The sequence below is a fragment of the Chiloscyllium punctatum genome, unplaced genomic scaffold, assembly GCF_047496795.1.
Source record: "Chiloscyllium punctatum isolate Juve2018m unplaced genomic scaffold, sChiPun1.3 scaffold_613, whole genome shotgun sequence".
Classification (NCBI taxonomy): Eukaryota; Metazoa; Chordata; class Chondrichthyes; order Orectolobiformes; family Hemiscylliidae; genus Chiloscyllium; species Chiloscyllium punctatum.
Window position 1 is genome coordinate 39,986 of NW_027310347.1, and position 24,020 is coordinate 64,005.

Sequence of the window (24,020 nt, forward strand, 5' to 3'; positions counted from 1 at the left end):
TCCTTGGCTCCTTCTCTCTGGCATTCGCCTCTTTCTTCCCCCCCCCGCCTCCACAGCTGCGCTCTTGCTCACTTCTGAGGGCACCCCGGCCCCCCCACACGGTGCTGCCCCCCCACTGCTCTGGCTGTTCCCTCATTGCCGTTGAATCACGGAAGTGGTCTGCACGCCCCTGTCGGTGTCACTGGTTCAGGAAGGCAGCTCCCTGCTGCCACCTTGAAGGGGCAATTAGGGACGAGTAGCCAAAGCTGGGTCACTCGGGCAAATCGCTTTCTATTTGCCACATCGCGGTGCAAACCCCTGATCCCTTTGGAGACTGTCCAGATCTGTTCCTGTTCCCCGGCTCATTATTCTCCCACCCCCGTGTGCGTGCGCGCGCGTGTGTGTCTCTCTCTCTGTCTCGTGCTGGCTCCCTATCTCAGTCTGTCACCTGTCCTGGTTTCTCTCAGCTCTCACCCTCTTGCCTGTCTTGTTTTTCCCCCCCCTCCCACAGGATGCTGCAGCCCAACCAGAAGCCTGACGGCCGGACGGTGTTGCTGGTTAACAGTCCCCGGCCCCCAGCCCCGGCAGTACAGTCTGCCCCCCAGCCCCAGCCGCGGCCCTCGGGAGGCGGGGTGGCAGAGCTGCTCCATACCGTCCAGGGAGGGACCGCCTCGCTCCAGACGGTCGTCAGTCCAGTCAGCCAGACTGTCATCCCCTCGCAGGGTGAGTGGTGTGGGTATCTTGTGTCCTGAGAGTTGGGAAGGTCAATGTCAGCAGAGTTTACACATTGCACTGCCTTCAAGTTGCATGGCACAGTACAAGGTCTCAATGTGAAAACGATCGAAATATCATTACTCAGGTTTCTTATCTCCTTAGTTGCTGCCCAATTATCTGTACACTGACTGATCTCACTCTTGCGGAGATATCTGTACACTGGTGTCTCTTAGTCCCCTCTCTTTCTCAGCGAGATATCTGTACACTGACTGGTGTCTCTCTGTCCCCTCTCTCTCTCTCAGGAGGATATCTGTACACTGACTGGTGTCTCTCAGTCCCCTCTCTCTCTCTCTCTCAGGGAGATATCTGTACACTGACTGGTGTCTCCTCAGTCTCCTCTCTCTCCCTCAGGGAGATATCTGTACACTGACTGGTGTCTCTCAGTCCCCTCTCTCTCAGGGAGATATCTGTACACTTACTGGTGTCTCTCAGTCCCCTCTCTCTCCCTCAGGGAGATATCTGTACACTGACTGGTGTCTCTCAGTCCTCTCCCTCTCTCTCAGGGAGATATCTGTACACTGACTGATGTCTCGCAGTCCCCCCTCTCTCTCAGGGAGATATCTGTACACTGACTGGTGTCTCTCAGTCCCCGCTCTCTCTCAGGGAGATATCTGTACACTGACTGGTGTCTCTCAGTCCCCTGTCTCTCAGGGAGATATCTGTACACTGACTGGTGTCTCTCTGTCCCCCCTCTCTCTCAGGGAGATATCTGTACACTGACTGGTGTCTCTCTGTCCCCCCTCTCTCTCAGGGAGATATCTGTACACTGACTGGTGTCTCTCAGTCCCCTCTCTCTCAGGGAGATATCTGTACACTGACTGGTGTCTCTCAGTCCCCTCTCTCTCAGGGAGATATCTGTACACTGACTGGTGTCTCTCAGTCCCCTCTCTCTCTCTCTCGGGGAGATATCTGTACACTGACTGGTGTCTCTCAGTCCCCCCTCTCTCTCAGGGAGATATCTGTACACTGACTGGTGTCTCTCAGTCCCCTCTCTCTCAGGGAGATATCTGTACACTGACTGGTGTCTCTCAGTCCCCTCTCTCTCTCTCTCAGGGAGATATCTGTACACTGACTGGTGTCTCTCAGTCCCCCCTCTCTCTCAGGGAGATATCTGTACACTGACTGGTGTCTCTCAGTCCCCTCTCTCTCTCTCTCAGGGAGATATCTGTACACTGACTGGTGTCTCTCAGTCCCCCCTCTCTCTCAGGGAGATATCTGTACACTGACTGGTGTCTCTTAGTGAATGTTGAATAGTGAACAGAATGATTGTCTGGGGGCAGTGCCTGTCCCCTTCGCCGTTCTCTAACCTTGTTGTTTTTTTATTTTGGCTCCCTTGGCCGCAGGTTTGTCGACGACTCCTCTGAGCCTGCCCCTGGCGGCAGCAGGCCCCCCCCGGACTGTCCTCGCCCACAGCCGGCCTCCGGTTCCCTCAGCTCACGTCACCGCCCTCCCCGTGAACGCAGCCCGGCCTTTCCCGCTCTCGGCGCTGAGGGTGGCCCCAGCCTTGCAGCAGCAACCGGGGGCGGCGACGTACACCGTACAGGGGGCGGCAGCCGCCGCCGCCGCCTCCTCTGTCCTGGCACACCCTCCCCCTCCACCCCCTCCCCCACCACCACCTCCTCCCCCACCCCCTCCTGCAGCTGCTCTCTCCTCCTCTCCTGTCGGCCTGCCGCAGCGATTCGTCCTTTCCCCAGACCTACAGGCCCGACTGCCCAGTAAGTAACTCCCAGAAATTCAGGGTGGGGTTGGGGGGGGTGCAGGAGAGACAGCGTGCTTGTGGGAGGGGCACCGACGGCCGGCTTGGACTCTGGGGTCGGCAGGCGGTTGGGAGGTGTCGTGCCGTTGATTTGGCGAAATGCAGGGTCAGAGGGCAGTGTGGAGTGGTGATAGGGTGAAGGTGCTGCCTGAGTTGGGGGGGGGGGAACCATCGGAGGTTATCTCTTAACCTCTGGGTTGGGGGTGTGGGGAAGCTGCTGCAGACATGTAGTGGAGGGAATTTACTTCTCTTGCCCTAGGTACTGACCCTGTGTCTATGTGTCTCCCTCCCTCGCTCTCTCTCTCCCCCACCCCCGACCGTGCAGCGGGTGAGGTGGTGAGTATCGGTCAGTTGGCATCTCTGGCTAACCAGCAGTCCGGCCACCCAGTCAATCCAGGCAGCAAGCCAGTCACCTTCCAGATCCAGGGCAACAAGCTGACGCTGGCGGGAGCCCAAGTCCGGCAAGTGGCTGTTGGCCAGCCTCGGCAACTGCAAGGTGAGATGCTCCCTCCTCCCCTTCCCTTCCTCTTGCCCCCGAAGCCCACCGCCTTCAAGTTCAATTTCCTGCCCCTTCCCCTCTGGTGTTCAGAGAGACTTGGTCTGCTCATTGCCTCTTCTCTTTTTCTCTTTCTTTCTTTCTCCCCATCCCCACAGGTAACATGGTTCACTTGGTATCGACCGGTGGGCATCACATCATCGGGCAGCCTGCCCAGCTCGCTCTCATTCAGGCCATGGCACAGCAAACTGCCCAGCCGGCAGTGGGAATCCAGACACCGCTGCAGACGGTCACCGGGACTCAGTCTGCCATCTCCACCGCTGCGGCTTCGCCTGGGCTGGCAGTGCCAATCGCGGCTGCCCAAGGTATGATGCCCCCACCACCCACGCCCTCCTTTTCCCGGTCTACATGAGCGCATGCCCCTTGTGCTCTCTCTCCCTGAAGACACGCACCCCTGTGCTCATGCTCCCCTTTGCTGGAATAAATGCGCGCACTCCCTCTTCCTGTCTGCACACACGTGCACCCTCCCTCTTTCCCGGTATGCACGCACGCACTCCCTCGCTCGCACCCTCTTTGCCGGTATAGGCGTGTGCACAAGCACTCCCTCGCTTCCCCCCTCTTTCCCAGTATACACACGCGTGTGCAATCCCTTGCCTGCACATTGTTTCCCTGTATATACACGCGTGCGCCCTCCCTCGCTCCCACCTTGTTTCCCTGTATATACGTGTGTGCACTCCCTCACTCCCACCTTGTTTCCCGGTATATACGCGTGTGCGCCCTCCCTCGCTCCCACCTTGTTTCCCGGTATATACGTGTGTGCACTCCCTCACTCCCACCTTGTTTCCCGGTATATACGCGTGTGCGCCCTCCCTCGCTCCCACCTTGTTTCCCGGTATATATGCGTGTGCGCCCTCCCGCACTCCCACCTTGTTTCCCTGTATATACGCGTGTGCGCCCTCCCTCGCTCCCACCTTGTTTCCCTGTATATACGTGTGTGCACTCCCTCACTCCCACCTTGTTTCCCGGTATATACGCGTGTGCGCCCTCCCTCACTCCCACCTTGTTTCCCTGTATATACGCGTGTGCGCCCTCCCTCGCTCCCACCTTGTTTCCCTGTATATATGCGTGTGCGCCCTCCCTCGCTTGTACCTTGTTTCAAGGTATATACGCGTGTGCGCCCTCCCTCGCTCCCACCTTGTTTCCCTGTATATACGCGCGTGCGCCCTCCCTCGCTTGCACCTTGTTTCCCGGTATATACGCGTGTGCGCCCTCCCTCGCTCCCACCTTGTTTCCCTGTATATACGCGCGTGCGCCCTCCCTCGCTCCCACCTTGTTTCCCGGTATATACGCGTGTGCGCCCTCCCTCGCTTGCACCTTGTTTCCCGGTATATATGCGTGTGCGCCCTCCCGCACTCCCACCTTGTTTCCCTGTATATACGCGTGTGCGCCCTCCCTCGCTCCCACCTTGTTTCCCTGTATATACGCGTGTGCCCACTCCCTCGCTCCCACCGTGTTTCCCTGTATATACGCGCGTGCGCCCTCCCTCGCTCCCACCTTGTTTCCCTGTATATACGCGCATGCGCCCTCCCTCGCTCCCATCTTGTTTCCCTGTATATATACGCGTGTGTGCACTCCCTCACTCCCACCTTGTTTCCCTGTATATACGCGTGTGTGCACTCCCTCGCTCCCACCTTGTTTCCCGGTATATACGCGTGTGCGCCCTCCCTCGCTCCCACCTTGTTTCCTGGTATATATGCGCGTGCGCCCTCCCTTGCTCCCACCTTGTTTACCGGTATATATACGCGTGCGCACTCCCTCGCTCCCACCTTGTTTCCCGGTATATATACGCGTGCGCACTCCCTCGCTCCCACCTTGTTTCCCGGTATATACGCGTGTGTGCACTCCCTCGCTCCCACCTTGTTTCCCTGTATATACGCGTGTGCGCCCTCCCTCGCTTGCACCTTGTTTCCCGGTATATATGCGTGTGCGCCCTCCCGCACTCCCACCTTGTTTCCCTGTATATACGCGTGTGCCCACTCCCTCGCTCCCACCTTGTTTCCCTGTGTGTACGAGTGTGTGCACTCCCTCGCTCTCACCTTGTTTCCCGGTATATACGCGTGTGCGCCCTCCCTCGCTTGCACCTTGTTTCCCGGTATATACGCGTGTGCGCCCTCCCTCGCTCCCACCTTGTTTCCCTGTATATACGCGTGTGCGCCCTCCCTCGCTCCCACCTTGTTTCCCTGTATATACGCGTGTGCGCCCTCCCTCGCTTGCACCTTGTTTCCCGGTATATACGCGCGTGCGCCCTCCCTCGCTCCCACCTTGTTTCCCTGTATATATACGCGTGTGCGCCCTCCCTCGCTCCCACCTTGTTTCCCTGTATATACGCGTGTGCGCCCTCCCTCGCTCCCACCTTGTTTCCCGGTATATACGCGCGTGCGCCCTCCCTCGCTTGCACCTTGTTTCCCGGTATATACGCGTGTGCCCACTCCCTCGCTCCCACCTTGTTTCCCGGTATATACGCGTGTGTGCCCTCCCTCGCTCCCACCTTGTTTCCCGGTATATACGCGCGTGCGCCCTCCCTCGCTTGCACCTTGTTTCCCGGTATACACACGCGTGTGCACACTCCCTCCCTCCCACCTTGTTTCCCTGTATATACGCGTGTGCCCACTCCCTCGCTCCCACCTTGTTTCCCGGTATATACGCGTGTGCGCCCTCCCTCGCTTGCACCTTGTTTCCCGGTATATATGCGTGTGCGCCCTCCCGCACTCCCACCTTGTTTCCCTGTATATACGCGTGTGCGCCCTCCCTCGCTCCCACCTTGTTTCCCTGTATATACGCGTGTGCCCACTTCCTCGCTCCCACCGTGTTTCCCTGTATATACGCGCGTGCGCCCTCCCTCGCTCCCACCTTGTTTCCCTGTATATACGCGTGTGCACCCTCCCTCGCTCCCACCTTGTTTCCCTGTATATACGCGTGTGCGCCCTCCCTCGCTCTCACCTTGTTTCCCTGTATATACGCGTGTGCGCCCGCCCTCGCTTGCACCTTGTTTCCCGGTATATACGCGCGTGTGCACTCCCTCGCTCCCACCTTGTTTCCCGGTATATACGCGTGTGCGCCCTCCCTCGCTCCCACCTTGTTTCCCTGTATATACGCGCGTGCGCCCTCCCTCGCTTGCACCTTGTTTCCCGGTATACACACGCGTGTGCACACTCCCTCACTCCCACCTTGTTTCCCTGTATATACGCGTGTGCGCCCTCCCTCGCTTGCACCTTGTTTCCCGGTATATACGCGCGTGCGCCCTCCCTCGCTCCCACCTTGTTTCCCTGTATATATACGCGTGTGCGCCCTCCCTCGCTCCCACCTTGTTTCCCTGTATATACGCGTGTGCGCCCTCCCTCACTCCCACCTTGTTTCCCTGTATATACGCGCGTGCGCCCTCCCTCGCTCCCACCTTGTTTCCCGGTATATACGCGTGTGCGCCCTCCCTCGCTCCCACCTTGTTTCCAGGTATATACGCGTGTGCGCCCTCCCTCGCTTGCACCGTGTTTCCCTGTATATACGCGCGTGCGCCCTCCCTCGCTCCCACCTTGTTTCCCGGTATATACGCGTGTGCGCCCTCCCTCGCTCTCACCTTGTTTCCCTGTATATACGCGTGTGCGCCCTCCCTCGCTTGCACCTTGTTTCCCGGTATATACGCGTGTGCCCACTCCCTCGCTCCCACCTTGTTTCCCTGTGTATACGAGTGTGTGCACTCCCTCGCTCTCACCTTGTTTCCCGGTATATACGCGTGTGCGCCCTCCCTCGCTTGCACCTTGTTTCCCGGTATATACGCGTGTGCGCCGTCCCTCGCTCCCACCTTGTTTCCCTGTATATACGCGTGTGCGCCCTCCCTCGCTTGCACCTTGTTTCCCGATATATACGCGCGTGCGCCCTCCCTCACTCTCACCTTGTTTCCCGATATATACATGCGGGCGTGCTCCCTCGCTCCCACGTTGTTTCCTAGTATATATGCGCGTGCCCGCTTTTCTGGTATATACGCATGTGCGCACACTCCTTTGCTGCACCTTGTTTCCCGGTATATACGCGTGTGCGCGCACTCTCGCTCCCACCTTGTTTCCCTGTATATACGCGAGTGCGGACGTTCCCTCGCTCCCACCTTATTTCCCTGTATATACGCGTGTGTGCACTCCCTCGCTCCCACCTTGTTTCCCTGTATATACGCGCGTGCGCACTCCCTCGCTCCCACCTTGTTTCCCTGTATATACACGTGTGCGCCCTCCCTCGCTCCCACCTTTTCTCCCGGTATATACGTGCGTGCACCCTCCCTCCCTCCCACCTTGTTTCCCTGTATATATACGCGTGTGTGCACTCCCTCGCTCCCACCTTGTTTCCCTGTATATACGCGCGTGCGCCCTCCCTCCCTCCCACCTTGTTTCCCTGTATATACGTGCGTGCGCCCTCCCTCGCTCCCACCTTGTTTCCCTGTATATACGTGCGTGCGCCCTCCCTCGCTCCCACCTTGTTTCCCTGTATATACGCGCGTGCGCACTCCCTCGCTCCCACCTTGTTTCCCTGTATATATACGCGTGTGCGCACTCCCTCGCTCCCACCTTGTTTCCCTGTATATACACGTGTGCGCACTCCCTCGCTCCCACCTTGTGTCCCTGTATATACACGTGTGCGCCCTCCCTCGCTCCCACCTTTTCTCCCGGTATATACGTGCGTGCGCCCTCCCTCGCTCCCACCTTGTTTCCCTGTATATATATGCGCGTGCGCACTCCCTCACTCCCACCTTGTTTCCCTGTATATACGTGCGTGCGCCCTCCCTCGCTCCCACCTTGTTTCCCTGTATATACACGTGTGCGCCCTCCCTCGCTCCCACCTTTTCTCCCAGTATATACGTGCGTGCGCCCTCCCTCGCTCCCACCTTGTTTCCCTGTATATACACGTGTGCGCCCTCCCTCGCTCCCACCTTTTCTCCCAGTATATACGCGTGTGCGCCCTCCCTCGCTCCCACCTTGTTTCCCTGTATATATATGCGCGTGCGCACTCCCTCGCTCCCACCTTGTTTCCCTGTATATATATGCGCATGCGCCCTCCCTCGCTCCCACCTTGTTTCCCTGTATATATATGCGCGTGCGCACTCCCTCGCTCCCACCTTGTTTCCCTGTATATATATGCGCGTGCGCACTCCCTCACTCCCACCTTGTTTCCCGGTATATACGCGTGTGCGCCCTCCCTCACTCCCACCTTGTTTCCCTGTATATACGCGTGTGCACACTCCCTCGCTCCCACCTTGTTTCCCGGTATATACGCGTGTGCACACTCCCTCGCTCCCACCTTGTTTCCCGGTATATACGTGTGTGCGCACTCCCTCGCTCCCACCTTGTTTCCCGGTATATATATGCGCATGCGCACTCCCTCACTCCCACCTTGTTTCCCTGTATATACGCGTGTGCACACTCCCTCACTCCCACCTTGTTTCCCTGTATATACGCGTGTGTGCACTCCCTCGCTCCCACCTTGTTTCCCGGTATATATATGCGCATGCGCACTCCCTCACTCCCACCTTGTTTCCCTGTATATACGCGTGTGCACACTCCCTCACTCCCACCTTGTTTCCCTGTATATATATGCGCATGCGCCCTCCCTCACTCCCACCTTGTTTCCCTGTATATACGCGTGTGCACACTCCCTCGCTCCCACCTTGTTTCCCTGTGTATATATTTGCGCATGCGCACTCCCTCGCTCCCACCTTGTTTCCCGGTATATACGTGTGTGCGCCCTCCCTCACTCCCACCTTGTTTCCCTGTATATACGCGTGTGCGCACTCCCTCACTCCCACCTTGTTTCCCGGTATATACGTGTGTGCGCACTCCCTCGCTCCCACCTTGTTTCCCGGTATATACGTGTGTGCGCACTCCCTCGCTCCCACCTTGTTTCCCTGTATATACACGTGTGCGCCCTCCCTCGCTCCCACCTTTTCTCCCAGTATATACGCGTGTGCGCCCTCCCTCGCTCCCACCTTGTTTCCCTGTATATATATGCGCGTGCGCACTCCCTCGCTCCCACCTTGTTTCCCTGTATATATATGCGCATGCGCCCTCCCTCGCTCCCACCTTGTTTCCCTGTATATATATGCGCGTGCGCACTCCCTCGCTCCCACCTTGTTTCCCTGTATATATATGCGCGTGCGCACTCCCTCACTCCCACCTTGTTTCCCTGTATATACGCGTGTGCACACTCCCTCACTCCCACCTTGTTTCCCGGTATATACGTGTGTGCGCACTCCCTCGCTCCCACCTTGTTTCCCGGTATATATATGCGCATGCGCACTCCCTCACTCCCACCTTGTTTCCCTGTATATACGCGTGTGCACACTCCCTCACTCCCACCTTGTTTCCCTGTATATACGCGTGTGTGCACTCCCTCGCTCCCACCTTGTTTCCCGGTATATATATGCGCATGCGCACTCCCTCACTCCCACCTTGTTTCCCTGTATATACGCGTGTGCACACTCCCTCACTCCCACCTTGTTTCCCTGTATATATATGCGCATGCGCCCTCCCTCACTCCCACCTTGTTTCCCTGTATATACGCGTGTGCACACTCCCTCGCTCCCACCTTGTTTCCCTGTGTATATATTTGCGCATGCGCACTCCCTCGCTCCCACCTTGTTTCCCGGTATATACGTGTGTGCGCCCTCCCTCACTCCCACCTTGTTTCCCTGTATATACGCGTGTGCGCACTCCCTCACTCCCACCTTGTTTCCCGGTATATACGTGTGTGCGCACTCCCTCGCTCCCACCTTGTTTCCCGGTATATACGTGTGTGCGCACTCCCTCGCTCCCACCTTGTTTCCCGGTATATATATGCGCATGCGCACTCCCTCACTCCCACCTTGTTTCCCTGTATATATACGCGTGTGCGCACTCCCTCGCCCCCACCTTGTTTCCTGTTATATCTGCTCTAGTGCGCGCCCACGCGATGAAGAGGTGAGGGGTGGAACGATGTGTTGTGCAGGCAGTGTCTGGATGGGGAGAGGGTGTTCATGTCTGAAAGGGGGTCCGTGACACTGAGGGAAGGCATCCTGGTGTGAGAGGGGAGCGATCTTGGACATGAAGGTGTGTTGAGGTGAGGAGGGAGGGGAATGAATGGGGACTTGGGGGGTGTATTGAGTCGAGTGGGGGAGATCAGGGCAGGAGGGGATGGGGAGGAATGGAAGGATCGGCATGTAAGTGTGTGTCACTAGGCGGGGGGTGGGTGGCAAGGGGAAGGAGGTCTGGAGTGTGAAGGTGTGGAACAATGGTTGGGGAGGGAGGGATGTGTACAAGTCGGGCTGTTGGCACTGAGTGTGTCAGGCTCAAACTGAGAGGTTTGACTGTCTTCCCCCCCCCCACCCCACCCCCACTCTGAGACCCCTCTGACCTCCCGTCTCTTTCTCTCCCTCCTCATCAAGTCCCTGCGTCAGTGGTGACCACCTCCAGTGTGGTGAAGATTGTGGTCCGCCAGGCGCCCAAGGAAGGCTTCCCGCTGGCCGTGCATTCGCCGCGACCCCTCGCCGTCTCCGCCGCCCGCTTCCCGGCCACCGTGGTGAGCCCGGGCCGTGTGCAGCTGCCCGTGGGGGCTCTGACCCTCACCACGGCTGCTCCCCGCCCGGTGCTGAGGGTGCTTCACACACCGCCTGTGAACACGGAGCAAGGTAACCGCGCTCTTCCCTGCCCTTTTGCTCACTCGCGAGCTGTGCGCTACATGTGCTCGCGTCTAGGAACTCCGGCGGGTGACTGAACTTGGGCGGTGGCATTGCCAAAACTCTTCAGTGGGATGCGCTGGAACTCGAGTGCCACTGTTCTCAGAATTATTGTAAAACTGGGGAATTTCCATCATGATTGTAACTCATTGAGTTGCATGTTTCTACTTTGCAATTATATCCCCCCCCGACAGGGCAAAGGAAACCATTTCTTTCTCGTAATCAATCCTTTTTGTTTTAAAGTGAGTTGATGTTTATAACCGTACCTCTTCAACTTGAACCCTTTTCAGAGCTGGCTCTGGGCCCATTTATATCCACAGTTTGGATCAGAATGCAGGAGGCGCGGTTCGGGCGTTTGCTAACGGCACCCATCTTGGTGGTGCAGTGAGGAGGGGTGACCTGAGACCCCACACAAATCAACGCGCTCGATTTGGGTCAGCGGGCTGAGGAGGGGGCCGGTGGAGTTCCGTTTTGGATGAGCGGGCAGCATCGCAGGGCTTCGGTACTGGTGCAGAACAGAGAGAGCGCGAGCTGGGGGGCAGTTCATGTGCGTTGAAGTTTGTGTCACATGCAGCCAAGAAGACGTGAAGCAGGCTTGCTTGTCTTTGTTCAGACCTTTTTTGAGTTGAGGATTTGGGGCATGAGGTTGAGGTGGGACGGGGTGTTGGCAACTCTTTTTACACCGTGTGGTTTGTGTGTGGAGTGGGCTTCCAGCGGAAGTGGTGGATGCAGATACAGTTACACTGTTTAAAAGGTACTTGGATAAGCCCGTGGATAGGAAAAGATGGAGGGATATGAACCAGGGACAGGCAGGTGGGGGCCGGTTGAGTTTGGGATTAGGGTCAGCACAGACCGGCTGGACCGAAGGGTCTGTTTCTGTGCTGTATGACTCTATACATTTCATGAGAGTGTTAATCAGGGAAGCACTGTTGAACAGTGCCAGTCCAGACACCAGAGTTTGGAGTAATTCAGTTCTGTTACTATGGACTCCTTCCTGTGTGCACGTGGCAGGAGCTTGGGAATCCACTGATTCCCAATTTTTTTTCCATTCGCTCGTCGGGAATGTACCTTCCCAGAGCCTCAGAAAGCAGCTTTCCTGTTTTGCCCTTTCAACAAGGGATTTACACACAAGGGTAGCTGACTGAGGAGAGGTGCGGAGGACGAGGGATTTTCTCCTCCTCCACCACCCACCGGATGTTGGGGTTGGGGGTGGAGAGAACTGGGCATTCCTCCCAGGAACCAGTGAAGAGGCTGTTACTCTGTTGAGCCTGTCCCCGCCCCGAAACGAGAACCAACAGAGAAGCTGATCAAAAGACTGTGTCCCTGGGTGATATGTCCCAGAGCAGCAGTGCTGGGTCCCTCACTGATAACTGTGTAAGAAGATCATGTGTATTTAGTGACCCGTGTGTAACGTGTCTGTGTGTCTCTCGCCCTCCCTCCTCCCTCGCCCTCCCTCGCCCTCCGCCCTCGCTCCCCCCCTGTCTTTCTCTCTCGCTCCTCTGTCTGTCCATCTCTCTTCCTCCCTCCCTCCCTCCCTCCCTCCCTCCCTCCCTCCCTCGTGCTCTCTCTCTCTCCCCTCCCTCCCTCCCCTTTCTTTCTCTCTCCCTCTCCCTCTCCCTCTCCCTCTCCCTCTCTGTCCCTTTCCCAGCTGCTCCCACTGTGACTCGGCTGGTGGTGTCCAGCCCGAGCCAGGTGGAGAAGGAAGACTGTGAGCTGCCGACGTTACGGCCGGTGATCGCCCGTCCGGTGGCTGCTCCAACTCCCGCTGAGCCAGTCACCACGTCTACCTCACTGGCTGCCCTCCGGCCGAGGCGGCACCAGGCACAGCCCGTCAAGTCCCCCTTCAAACTGGTAAGGACGGATCGCGGCCCCCGCCCCGCGTGAACCCCACCCTGGGTACACTGAGTACCGCCCACCGTGCCCCACCCTCTGACCGGCTGTGCCCCTCTCTCTCTCTCTCTCTCTCCCCCTGCGGTTACAGGAGGCCCTGGAACAGAAGCGCAGGCAGCATCGGCAAGAGAGGCTGGAGCGGATCGTGGCGGTGAATGACCGCCGGTGTGCAGCCGCCCCGGTCTACGGCAGCGAGCTGCTGCGGCTCTGTGCCTTCGTGGAGCAGGCCCGGTCATCGGGGGTGGACAGCCCCCCCGAGGGCACCGGCTGGCGGGGCCTCGGCTACGCTCACTGCCTGGCCGCCCAGGTCAGCAGGGAGGCGCGTCAGCCTGAGGCCTACTGGAGGAGCACCCGGGCGCTGGGCGCAGCTGTCCACAACCCTGAGGAACGCCTCGAGGAACTCGCAGACATCATTGACAGGTGGGCACCCGCTTCCTCGGGGCTGAGGGGGGAGGGGGGGGAGGGGAGCTTTACTCTGTATCTAACCCCGTGCTGTCCCTGTCCCTGGGAGTGTTTGATGGGGGGGACAGTGTAGAGGGAGCTTTACTCTGTATCTAACCCCGTGCTGTCCCTGGGAGTGTTTGATGGGGGGACAGTGTAGAGGGAGCTTTACTCTGTATCTAACCCCGTGCTGTCCCTGTCCCTGTCCCTGGGAGTGTTTGATGGGGGGACAGTGTAGAGGGAGCTTTACTCTGTATCTAACCCCGTGCTGTCCCTGTCCCTGGGAGTGTTTGATGGGGGGACAGTGTAGAGGGAGCTTTACTCTGTATCTAACCCCGTGCAGTCCCTGTCCCTGGGAGTGTTTGATGGGGTGGGGGGGACAGTGTAGAGGGAGATTTACTCTGTATCTAACCCCATGCTGTCCCTGTCCCTGGGAGTGTTTGATGGGGGGGGACAGTGTAGAGAGAGCTTTACTCTGTATCTAATCCCGTGCTGCCCCTGTCCCTGGGAGTGTTTGATGGTGGGACAGTGTAGAGGGAGCTTTACTCTGTATCTAACCCCGTGCTGTCCCTGTCCCTGGGAGTGTTTGATGGGGGGACAGTGTAGAGGGAGCTTTACTCTGTATCTAACCCTGTGCTGTCCCTGTCCCTGGGGAGTGTTTGATGGGGGGGACAGTGTAGAGGGAGCTTTACTCTGTATCTAACCCCGTGCTGTCCCTGTCCCTGGGAGTGTTTGATGGGGGGGGACAGTGTAGAGGGAGCTTTACTCTGTATCTAACCCCGTGCTGTTCCTGTCCCTGTCCCTGGGAGTGTGTGATGGGGGTTGAATGACCGTGTCGAGGCAGGTTTTCACTTTACCCCAGTCGGGGAGTGGTAAGCCATGTACGTGAGCTCCTTGTCGTCCTCGGTCGGTTGACACACGTTGTCTCTTGTCTCTCTGACCAGGTTTATTTTTGTTATACCTCCTGTGGAGGCCCCAGCAATCCAAATGCACGTGTCCCACCCTCACCCGTCCTCCCTGCACCAGCAGGTCCTGCTGGCGGATGCGCTACACCGGGAGCTTTCGCCCAGGACGAGCCGGCTCCATCGCACCATCTGTAACATGAGGACCCAGTTCCCTGATCTGCGGCTGATTCAGTACGACTGCGGTGAGTGAGCGCGCCAGCGAGGGGAGGCGGGTTCAGCTGTGGGCTCACTGCTCCGCTGTGGTAGTCAGTTCGTCCTTTTTGAAGAGTTTATGCAACGTCTCCACCGTTTTCCTACCCACAGTGTGCCCACCAGGCCGTCCAAACCGTGCCCCGAATAGTTCACCATGTTCAGCGCCATTCGCCGGTCCCCCTGTACTGAACCAGTCTCTGTACAAATGTGACGAGATCTGGATAATCTTCAGGCTTGACCTGACGAGCCAAGTTATCTTTTCGAATAAGAGAACTTAACCATCATGTACCCCCCCCCCCCACTCCCATATCGGCATTACCGTCACTGAATTCCCCCCCTCGCCCCCCCCAGGGGGTTCCCATTGAGAGAGAATCTAACCATCGCCCCCTTGACGTTCAATGGTGTTACCGTCACTGAATCCCCCCTCCCCCCCACTATCAACATCCTCGGGGTTCCCATTGAGAGAGAATCTAACCATCGCCCCCTTGACGTTCAATGGTGTTACCGTCACTGAATCCCCCCCCCCCCCACTATCAACATCCTGGGGGTTCCCATTGAGAGAGAATCTAACCATCGCCCCCTTGACGTTCAATGGTGTTACCATCACTGAATCCCCCCCCCCCCTCCCCCCCACTATCAACATCCTGGGGGTTCCCATTGAGCAGAAACTGACCCGGACCCAGCCCCATATCAATCCCGTGGCTCCAAGAGCAGGGTCAGAGGCTGGGAATCCTGCAGCGAGTGACTCCCCCCTCCTGACTCCAACCTTAAACACTCCTCCCCCACCACGTCCAACGTGCTGCAGCAAGACTGACTGCAGCGGTGTGCCGAGGCTGCTCTGACTGACCGCACCTTTCCAGCCTGTCATGGCAGCCTTGGGACAGCAGTGGTCTGAGGAGGTGACTCACTGGCGCCTCCTCATGGTGCCTGCTGGGGTTGGGGTGGCGGTGACCGACACCGGCCCGGCGTGTGTGTGTGCGCGTTGTACGTGGTGAGATTTTAAAAATGGTTCACCCACATCTTTGCAGCCGGTCCTGGTTGCCTTGTGTCTCAGACCAGGCAGGTCCCTGTTGTCCCCCTCCCTGAGGCAACAGGGGAGGGGACAGGGATTCGGAGGCTGAGCCCCTTTTCAGAGGGCCCAGCCCTGGGGGACGCGAGGAGTCAGTATGGGTAGGGAAGGGAGGAGCGTTTCGCACTCCATCCTGGTGGGGGGTGGGGTGGGGGCTGGGGGTGGTCACACATCATCGGCCTGTCTTCACCGGCACCTCTCTCTTGTCCCTCGTTGCCTCAGGCAAGCTGCAGGTGCTGGATGTCCTGCTCCGACAGCTCAGGATGGGCGGTCATCGCGTGTTGCTGTTCACACAGATGACCCGGATGCTGGACATCCTCGAACAGTTCCTCAACTTCCACGGTCACATCTACCTGCGACTGGACGGCAGCACGAAGGTGGAGCAGCGTCAGGTAAGGACGGTGAGCGGGGGGGGGGGGGGCCCGTCTGTAAGACCAGCAGCCTGTCGGGGGCGGGGGGGCGGAGCGATGTGCCTTCTTCACAGCCTTGCCTGGGGAGGGGGAGGAGGAGTTAACTTTGGGAACGGGGTGGGGGGGTTTGGTGACCTGTTCTCTTTCAGTGATGACCACTTGGCTCAAGAGTGAGGATCCTGCTCAGGGCCTCACTGAGTCATTGAGAGCAGGCGGTCTCTACGGGATCATGCTGTGCAAGGCCCGGCCTCAATAACGCTCCAGTGTCTGCAGGGAGCGTGTCAGGACAGCAGGGGGTGGCATGTGTCTCTTGAGTGTAATCCTCTGCCCGCCTTTCGCTTCCCCCTCCACTCTCAGATTCTGATGGATCGATTCAACGCTGACAAACGCATCTTCTGCTTCATCCTGTCGACCCGCAGCGGTGGTGTCGGGGTTAATCTCACCGGCGCTGACACTGTGCTGTTCTACGACAGTGACTGGAACCCCACCATGGACGCCCAGGCACAGGATCGCTGTCACCGCATCGGACAGACCCGAGATGTACACATCTACAGGTAGGTGTGCGTGGGGGCGGGGTGGGATGGTCACTGCCAGGCTGAGGGCTGCCTCGGGGTGGGGGGGTGGGTTGGGTGGGAGAGAGGGGTGTGAATGCATTGCGCGGGGGCTAGCACTGGTTCATGGAATACTATCGGTGTCCCTCAGGGTAGTGTCCCAGGCCCAACAAATTTTCGGCCTCTTCTTTGATGACCATCCCAGCACCTTAAGTGGGGAGGCATTGCGACGGTCGCACAGTGTTCAGTGCCATTCACCGCCCCGTCAGATACCAAAACAGTCCAGGTCAGAGTTCAGCAAGAGCTGCACAATGTCCAGGCTCAGGCTGACCAGGAATAAGTGCCAGGTCATGGCTCTCTCTGACCAGAGCGAATCGAACTGTCACCCCTTGATGTTCAGTGGGGGTGCCATCAATGAATCTGAGGCATTCAGCCCTCCGAGTGGGATGGTTTGGTGAGGGAGGTCGGTGTGGAAGAGGATTGGGGGAGATAGTGAGGCAGGTGGGATGCACTCCTGGAAGCTGATGTTGGGGGGGTTTGGGCAGGAGGCTATGGCCATGTCTTTGTTCAGACAACAGGGTCCTGATGCCTCTCTCTCGCTCTCTTCCCCCTCCCCCCTGCCGTTCCCTCTTCCCCCACCCCCTCAGGCTGATCAGCGACCGGACAGTGGAGGAGAACATCCTGAAGAAAGCCAATCAGAAACGGATGTTGGGAGACCTAGCCATCGAAGGAGGCAATTTCACCACCGCCTTTTTTAAAGAGGTACTGCTGGGGCCCGGCTGCAGATCCCCCTGTCGCAGGGAGGGGCGGCATGTATCAGAGAGTGTATCCCCCCCCGTCACGGTGAGGGGGCCGTGTGTATGGGGGAGTGTATCCCCCCCCGTCACGGTGAGGGGGCCGTGTGTATGGGGGAGTGTATCCCCGTCACGGTGAGGGGCCCGTGTGTATGGGGGAGTGTATATCCCCGTCACGGTGAGGGGGCCGTGTGTATGGGGGAGTGTATCCCCGTCATGGTGAGGGGCCCGTGTGTATGGGGGAGTGTATATCCCCGTCACGGTGAGGGGGCCGTGTGTATGGGGGAGTGTATCCCCGTCACGGTGAGGGGCCCGTGTGTATGGGGGAGTGTATCCCCCCCGTCACGGTGAGGGGGCCGTGAGTATGGGGGAGTGTATCCCCCCCGTCACGGTGAGGGGGCCGTGTGTATGGGGGAGTGTATCCCCGTCACGGTGAGGGGGCCGTGTGTATGGGGGAGTGTATCCCCCCCGTCACGGTGAGGGGCCGTGTGTCGGGGAGTGTATCCCCCCGTCATGGTGAGGGGGCCGTGTGTATGGGGGACTGTATCCCCGTCACGGTGAGGGGGCCGTGTGTGTCGGGGACTGTATCCCCCCCCCGTCACGGTGAGGGGTCCTTGTGTATCGGGGAGTGTATCCCCCCGTCACGGTGAGGGGGCCGTGTGTGTGGGGGAGTGTATATCCCCGTCACGGTGAGGGGGCCGTGTGTGTCGGGGAGTGTATCCCCCCGTCACGGTGAGGGGGGCCGTGTGTATCGGGGAGTGTATCCCCCCGTCACGGTGAGGGGGCCGTGTGTATGGGGGAGTGTATCCCCCCGTCACGGTGAGGGGCCGTGTGTGTCGGGGAGTGTATCCCCCCGTCACGGTGAGGGGGCCGTGTGTGTGGGGGAGTGTATCCCCGTCACGGTGAGGGGGCCGTGTGTATGGGGGAGTGTATCCCCCCGTCACGGTGAGGGGGGCCGTGTGTATGGGGGAGTGTATCCCCGTCACGGTGAGGGGGCCGTGTGTATGGGGGAGTGTATCCCCCCCCGTCACGGTGAGGGGCCGTGTGTCGGGGAGTGTATCCCCGTCACGGTGAGGGGGCCGTGTGTATCGGGGACTGTATCCCCCCCCCCGTCACGGTGAGGGGGCCGTGTGTGTGGGGGAGTGTATCCCCCCGTCACGGTGAGGGGCCGTGTGTATGGGGGAGTGTATCCCCGTCACGGTGAGGGGGCCGTGTGTATGGGGGGAGTGTATCCCCCCGTCACGGTGAGGGGTCCGTGTGTATCGGGGAGTGTATCCCCGTCACGGTGAGGGGGCCGTGTGTATGGGGGAGTGTATCCCCCCCATCACGGTGAGGGGTCCGTGTGTATCGGGGAGTGTATCCCCGTCACGGTGAGGGGGCCGTGTGTATGGGGGAGTGTATCCCCGTCACGGTGAGGGGCCGTGTGTGTCGGGGAGTGTATCCCCGTCACGGTGAGGGGGCCGTGTGTGTGGGGGAGTGTATCCCCCCGTCACGGTGAGGGGGCCGTGTGTATGGGGGAGTGTATCCCCCCGTCACGGTGAGGGGTCCGTGTGTATCGGGGAGTGTATCCCCGTCACGGTGAGGGGCCGTGTGTGTGGGGGAGTGTATCCCCGTCACGGTGAGGGGGCCGTGTGTGTGGGGGAGTGTATCCCCCCGTCACGGTGAGGGGGCCGTGTGTATCGGGGAGTGTAGTTTCCCCATCCCTGTCATGGGAGGCAGTTTTGAGGAAGTTGTTTGGGCCTCACCATGGGCTGAGTGGGAGGGTGTGTTGGCTGTTGTCTCGGGAAGCTGGTGTGTCTCATGCTCACACTGCCGTCTTTCCTGGTTTCTCCGAAAACAGCAGACGATCCGAGAGCTGTTTGACCTGCCCGTGGAGGAGCCGAAGAAGGAGCTGGCCCCCCTGACGTTACCCCCCTCACACCCCGAAGAGGAGGATTCCATGTCAGCTAAGCAGACTCTAATCCTGGAGCAGGTCAGTCCCTGTGCTTCCTGGTGTTTAGTGACCTCTGACCCGCCGACCCCCTGCCCTGGGTGCCCAGTGTGCTACGTTTGCTGGCTGTCACCGGTCATCCTCACCGGGCCGCTCGCAGGTTAACGTTTTGTCACATTGCTGTCGGGAGGGGACTCCCTCATTCCCAAAACTCACGACCCCTCAGCGTTAAGACAGTGACAGTCCTCTGCTATCAGCCGCCAGTCTCTGTCCATCTGTACTGTCGCCGGGATCTCAACGGTGGGTGATTCACACTGTCCCCCCCCCTACCCTCCAGTTCAACCTCCATTCTGGGGTCAGCTGCAGTGAGTGGGACCCCCTGAGGTTGAGACCGTCACCCACCATATAGACAGTTGTGCTGCGGTCAGCGAACATGATGCTGTCTCGTGGGTTCTCTCTCTCACTGCCGCGCGTTCTCTCGCTGCCTGTCGAAGTGGCCACCCCCTCTCACTCGCTCTGTTGCGCGGCCGCCCCCTCTCCCTCGCTCGGTCGCCCTCGCGCGGCCGCCCCCCCCTCTCCCTGTCCCTCAGTAATGATTGATTGTGTTATGTAGGCGCTGTGCCGCGCGGAGGACGAGGAGGATATCCAAGCTGCCTCCCAGGCCAAGGCAGAGCAGGTGGCTGAATTGGCTGAATTCAATGAGAACATCCCTCTGGATGGAGAGGACAGCTCTACGCGAGAGGATGAGGAAGAGTTGTCCAAAGCTGAGCAGGAGATTGCAGCGTTGGTTGAGCAGGTAAAGATGCTGGCACTGGAGCAGCAGGCGCTGCCCTGACACTAACTCTGTCCTCAACCCTTGCAAACTGCCCAGTAGGAATCTGTCTGTACTGCCACACAGCCTCAGTGCTCACGCCGGGGGGGGGGGGGGGGGATGTTGGTCGTGGACGTGTGTCTCACCCACCACTAACGTGCTGCCTGTTTGATCTCTCCCCGTCTCCACAGTTAACACCGATAGAGCGATATGCCATGAACTACCTGGAGGCGTCCCTCGAAGCAGTCAGCAAGGAGGAGCTGAAGCAGGCTGAGGTAGACCATCTTGTTTATGGCTACGGCCCTGGGATTGATGGATGGTGCCCTGGGGAAGGGGGTGATTCTCTGGGCCCTGGGATTGATGGATGGTGTCCTGGGGAAGGGGAGTCACTGGGCCCTGGGATTGATGGATGGTGCCCTGGGGAAGGGGGTGATTCACTGGGCCCTGGGATTGATGGATGGTGTCCTGGGGAAGGGGGTGATTCACTGGGCCCTGGGATTGATGGATGGTGTCCTGGGGAAGGGGAGTCACTGGGCCCTGGGATTGATGGATGGTGTCCTGGGGAAGGGGGTGATTCACTGGGCCCTGGGATTGATGGATGGTGCCCTGGGGAAGGGGGTGATTCACTGGGCCCTGGGATTGATGGATGGTGCCCTGGGGAAGGGGGTGATTCACTGGGCCCTGGGATTGATGGATGGTGTCCTGGGGAAGGGGAGTCACTGGGCCCTGGGATTGATGGATGGTGTCCTGGGGAAGGGGGTGATTCACTGGGCCCTGGGATTGATGGATGGTGTCCTGGGGAAGGGGGTGATTCACTGGGCCCTGGGATTGATGGATGGAGTCCTGGGGAAGGGGGTGATTCACTGGGCCCTGGGATTGATGGATGGTGTCCTGGGGAAGGGGGTGATTCACTGGGCCCTGGGATTGATGGATGGTGTCCTGGGGAAGGGGAGTCACTGGGCCCTGGGATTGATGGATGGTGTCCTGGGGAAGGGGGTGATTCACTGGGCCCTGGGATTGATGGATGGTGTCCTGGGGAAGGGGAGTCACTGGGCCCTGGGATTGACGGATGGTGCCCTGGGGAAGGGGAGTCACTGGGCCCTGGGATTGATGGATGGTGTCCTGGGGAAGGGGGTGATTCACTGGGCCCTGGGATTGATGGATGGTGTCCTGGGGAAGGGGGTGATTCACTGGGCCCTGGGATTGATGGATGGTGTCCTGGGGAAGGGGGAGTCACTGGGCCCTGGGATTGATGGATGGTGTCCTGGGGAAGGGGGAGTCACTGGGCCCTGGGATTGATGGATGGTGTCCTGGGGAAGGGGAGTCACTGGGCCCTGGGATTGATGGATGGTGCCCTGGGGAAGGGGGTGATTCTCTGGGCCCTGGGATTGATGGATGGTGCCCTGGGGAAGGGGGTGATTCACTGGGCCCTGGGATTGATGGATGGTGTCCTGGGGAAGGGGGTGATTCACTGGGCCCTGGGATTGATGGATGGTGTCCTGGGGAAGGGGAGTCACTGGGCCCTGGGATTGATGGATGGTGTCCTGGGGAAGGGGGTGATTCACTGGGCCCTGGGATTGATGGATGGTGTCCTGGGGAAGGGGAGTCACTGGGCCCTGGGATTGATGGATGGTGCCCTGGGGAAGGGGAGTCACTGGGCCCTGGGATTGATGGATGGTGTCCTGGGGAAGGGGGTGATTCACTGGGCCCTGGGATTGATGGATGGTGTCCTGGGGAAGGGGGTGATTCACTGGGCCCTGGGATTGATGGATGGTGTCCTGGGGAAGGGGGAGTCACTGGGCCCTGGGATTGATGGATGGTGTCCTGGGGAAGGGTGTGATTCACTGGGCCCTGGGATTGATGGATGGTGTCCTGGGGAAGGGGGTGATTCACTGGGCCCTGGGATTGATGGATGGTGTCCTGGGGAAGGGGAGTCACTGGGCCCTGGGATTGATGGATGGTGTCCTGGGGAAGGGGGAGTCACGGGGCCCTGGGATTGATGGATGGTGCCCTGGGGAAGGGGAGTCACTGGGCCCTGGGATTGATGGATGGTGTCCTGGGGAAGGGGGAGTCACTGGGCCCTGGGATTGATGGATGGTGTCCTGGGGAAGGGGGTGATTCACTGGGCCCTGGGATTGATGGGTGGTGTCCTGGGGAAGGGGGTGATTCACTGGGCCCTGGGATTGATGGATGGTGTCCTGGGGAAGGGGGTGATTCACTGGGCCCTGGGATTGATGGATGGTGTCCTGGGGAAGGGGGTGATTCACTGGGCCCTGGGATTGATGGATGGTGTCCTGGGGAAGGGGAGTCACTGGGCCCTGGGATTGATGGATGGTGTCCTGGGGAAGGGGGAGTCACTGGGCCCTGGGATTGATGGATGGTGTCCTGGGGAAGGGGGTGATTCACTGGGCCCTGGGATTGATGGGTGGTGTCCTGGGGAAGGGGGTGATTCACTGGGCCCTGGGATTGATGGATGGTGTCCTGGGGAAGGGGGTGATTCACTGGGCCCTGGGATTGATGGATGGTGTCCTGGGGAAGGGGGTGATTCACTGGGCCCTGGGATTGATGGATGGTGTCCTGGGGAAGGGGGTGAGTCACTGGGCCCTGGGATTGATGGATGGTGCCCTGGGGAAGGGGGTGATTCTCTGGGCCCTGGGATTGATGGATGGTGTCCTGGGGAAGGGGGTGATTCACTGGGCCCTGGGATTGATGGATGGTGTCCTGGGGAAGGGGGAGTCACTGGGCCCTGGGATTGATGGGTGGTGTCCTGGGGAAGGGGGTGATTCTCTGGGCCCTGGGATTGATGGATGGTGCCCTGGGGAAGGGGAGTCACTGGGCCCTGGGATTGATGGATGGTGTCCTGGGGAAGGGGGTGATTCACTGGGCCCTGGGATTGATGGATGGTGTCCTGGGGAAGGGGGTGATTCACTGGGCCCTGGGATTGATGGATGGTGTCCTGGGGAAGGGGGTGATTCACTGGGCCCTGGGATTGATGGATGGTGTCCTGGGGAAGGGGGTGATTCACTGGGCCCTGGGATTGATGGATGGTGTCCTGGGGAAGGGGGTGATTCTCTGGGCCCTGGGATTGATGGATGGTGTCCTGGGGAAGGGGGTGATTCTCTGGGCCCTGGGATTGATGGATGGTGCCCTGGGGAAGGGGGTGATTCACTGGGCCCTGGGATTGATGGATGGTGTCCTGGGGAAGGGGGTGATTCTCTGGGCCCTGGGATTGATGGATGGTGTCCTGGGGAAGGGGAGTCACTGGGCCCTGGGATTGATGGATGGTGTCCTGGGGAAGGGGGAGTCACTGGGCCCTGGGATTGATGGATGGTGTCCTGGGGAAGGGGGTGATTCACTGGGCCCTGGGATTGATGGATGGTGTCCTGGGGAAGGGGAGTCACTGGGCCCTGGGATTGATGGATGGTGTCCTGGGGAAGGGGAGTCACTGGGCCCTGGGATTGATGGATGGTGTCCTGGGGAAGGGGTTGATTCACTGGGCCCTGGGATTGATGGATGGTGTCCTGGGGAAGGGGGTGATTCACTGGGCCCTGGGATTGATGGATGGTGTCCTGGGGAAGGGGGTGATTCACTGGGCCCTGGGATTGATGGATGGTGTCCTGGGGAAGGGGGTGATTCACTGGGCCCTGGGATTGATGGATGGTGTCCTGGGGAAGGGGGTGATTCACTGGGCCCTGGGATTGATGGATGGTGCCCTGGGGAAGGGGGTGATTCACTGGGCCCTGGGATTGATGGATGGTGTCCTGGGGAAGGGGGTGATTCACTGGGCCCTGGGATTGATGGATGGTGTCCTGGGGAAGGGGGTGATTCACTGGGCCCTGGGATTGATGGGTGGTGTCCTGGGGAAGGGGGTGATTCACTGGGCCCTGGGATTGATGGATGGTGTCCTGGGGAAGGGGGTGATTCACTGGGCCCTGGGATTGATGGATGGTGTCCTGGGGAAGGGGGTGATTCACTGGGCCCTGGGATTGATGGATGGTGTCCTGGGGAAGGGGAGTCACTGGGCCCTGGGATTGATGGATGGTGTCCTGGGGAAGGGGGAGTCACTGGGCCCTGGGATTGATGGATGGTGCCCTGGGGAAGGGGGAGTCACTGGGTCCTGGGATTGATGGATGGTGCCCTGGGGAAGGGGAGTCACTGGGCCCTGGGATTGATGGATGGTGCCCTGGGGAAGGGGGAGTCACTGGGCCC

The 24,020-nt window shown here is 59.5% G+C and overlaps 1 protein-coding gene across 1 annotated transcript in view; it reads left to right on the forward strand.

The window, feature by feature from the left end:
- srcap (Snf2-related CREBBP activator protein) overlaps positions 1-24,020 on the forward strand; it is a 91,655-nt gene that overhangs the window by 39,275 nt on the left and 28,360 nt on the right. Inside the window, 14 exon segments of the mRNA XM_072567607.1 lie at positions 491-702; positions 2,097-2,468; positions 2,835-3,005; positions 3,164-3,370; positions 10,468-10,710; positions 12,407-12,609; positions 12,740-13,068; positions 14,034-14,236; positions 15,538-15,707; positions 16,083-16,279; positions 16,924-17,038; positions 18,911-19,042; positions 19,614-19,796; positions 20,003-20,086. Coding sequence (XP_072423708.1) covers positions 491-702; positions 2,097-2,468; positions 2,835-3,005; positions 3,164-3,370; positions 10,468-10,710; positions 12,407-12,609; positions 12,740-13,068; positions 14,034-14,236; positions 15,538-15,707; positions 16,083-16,279; positions 16,924-17,038; positions 18,911-19,042; positions 19,614-19,796; positions 20,003-20,086 — 2,821 coding nt within the window.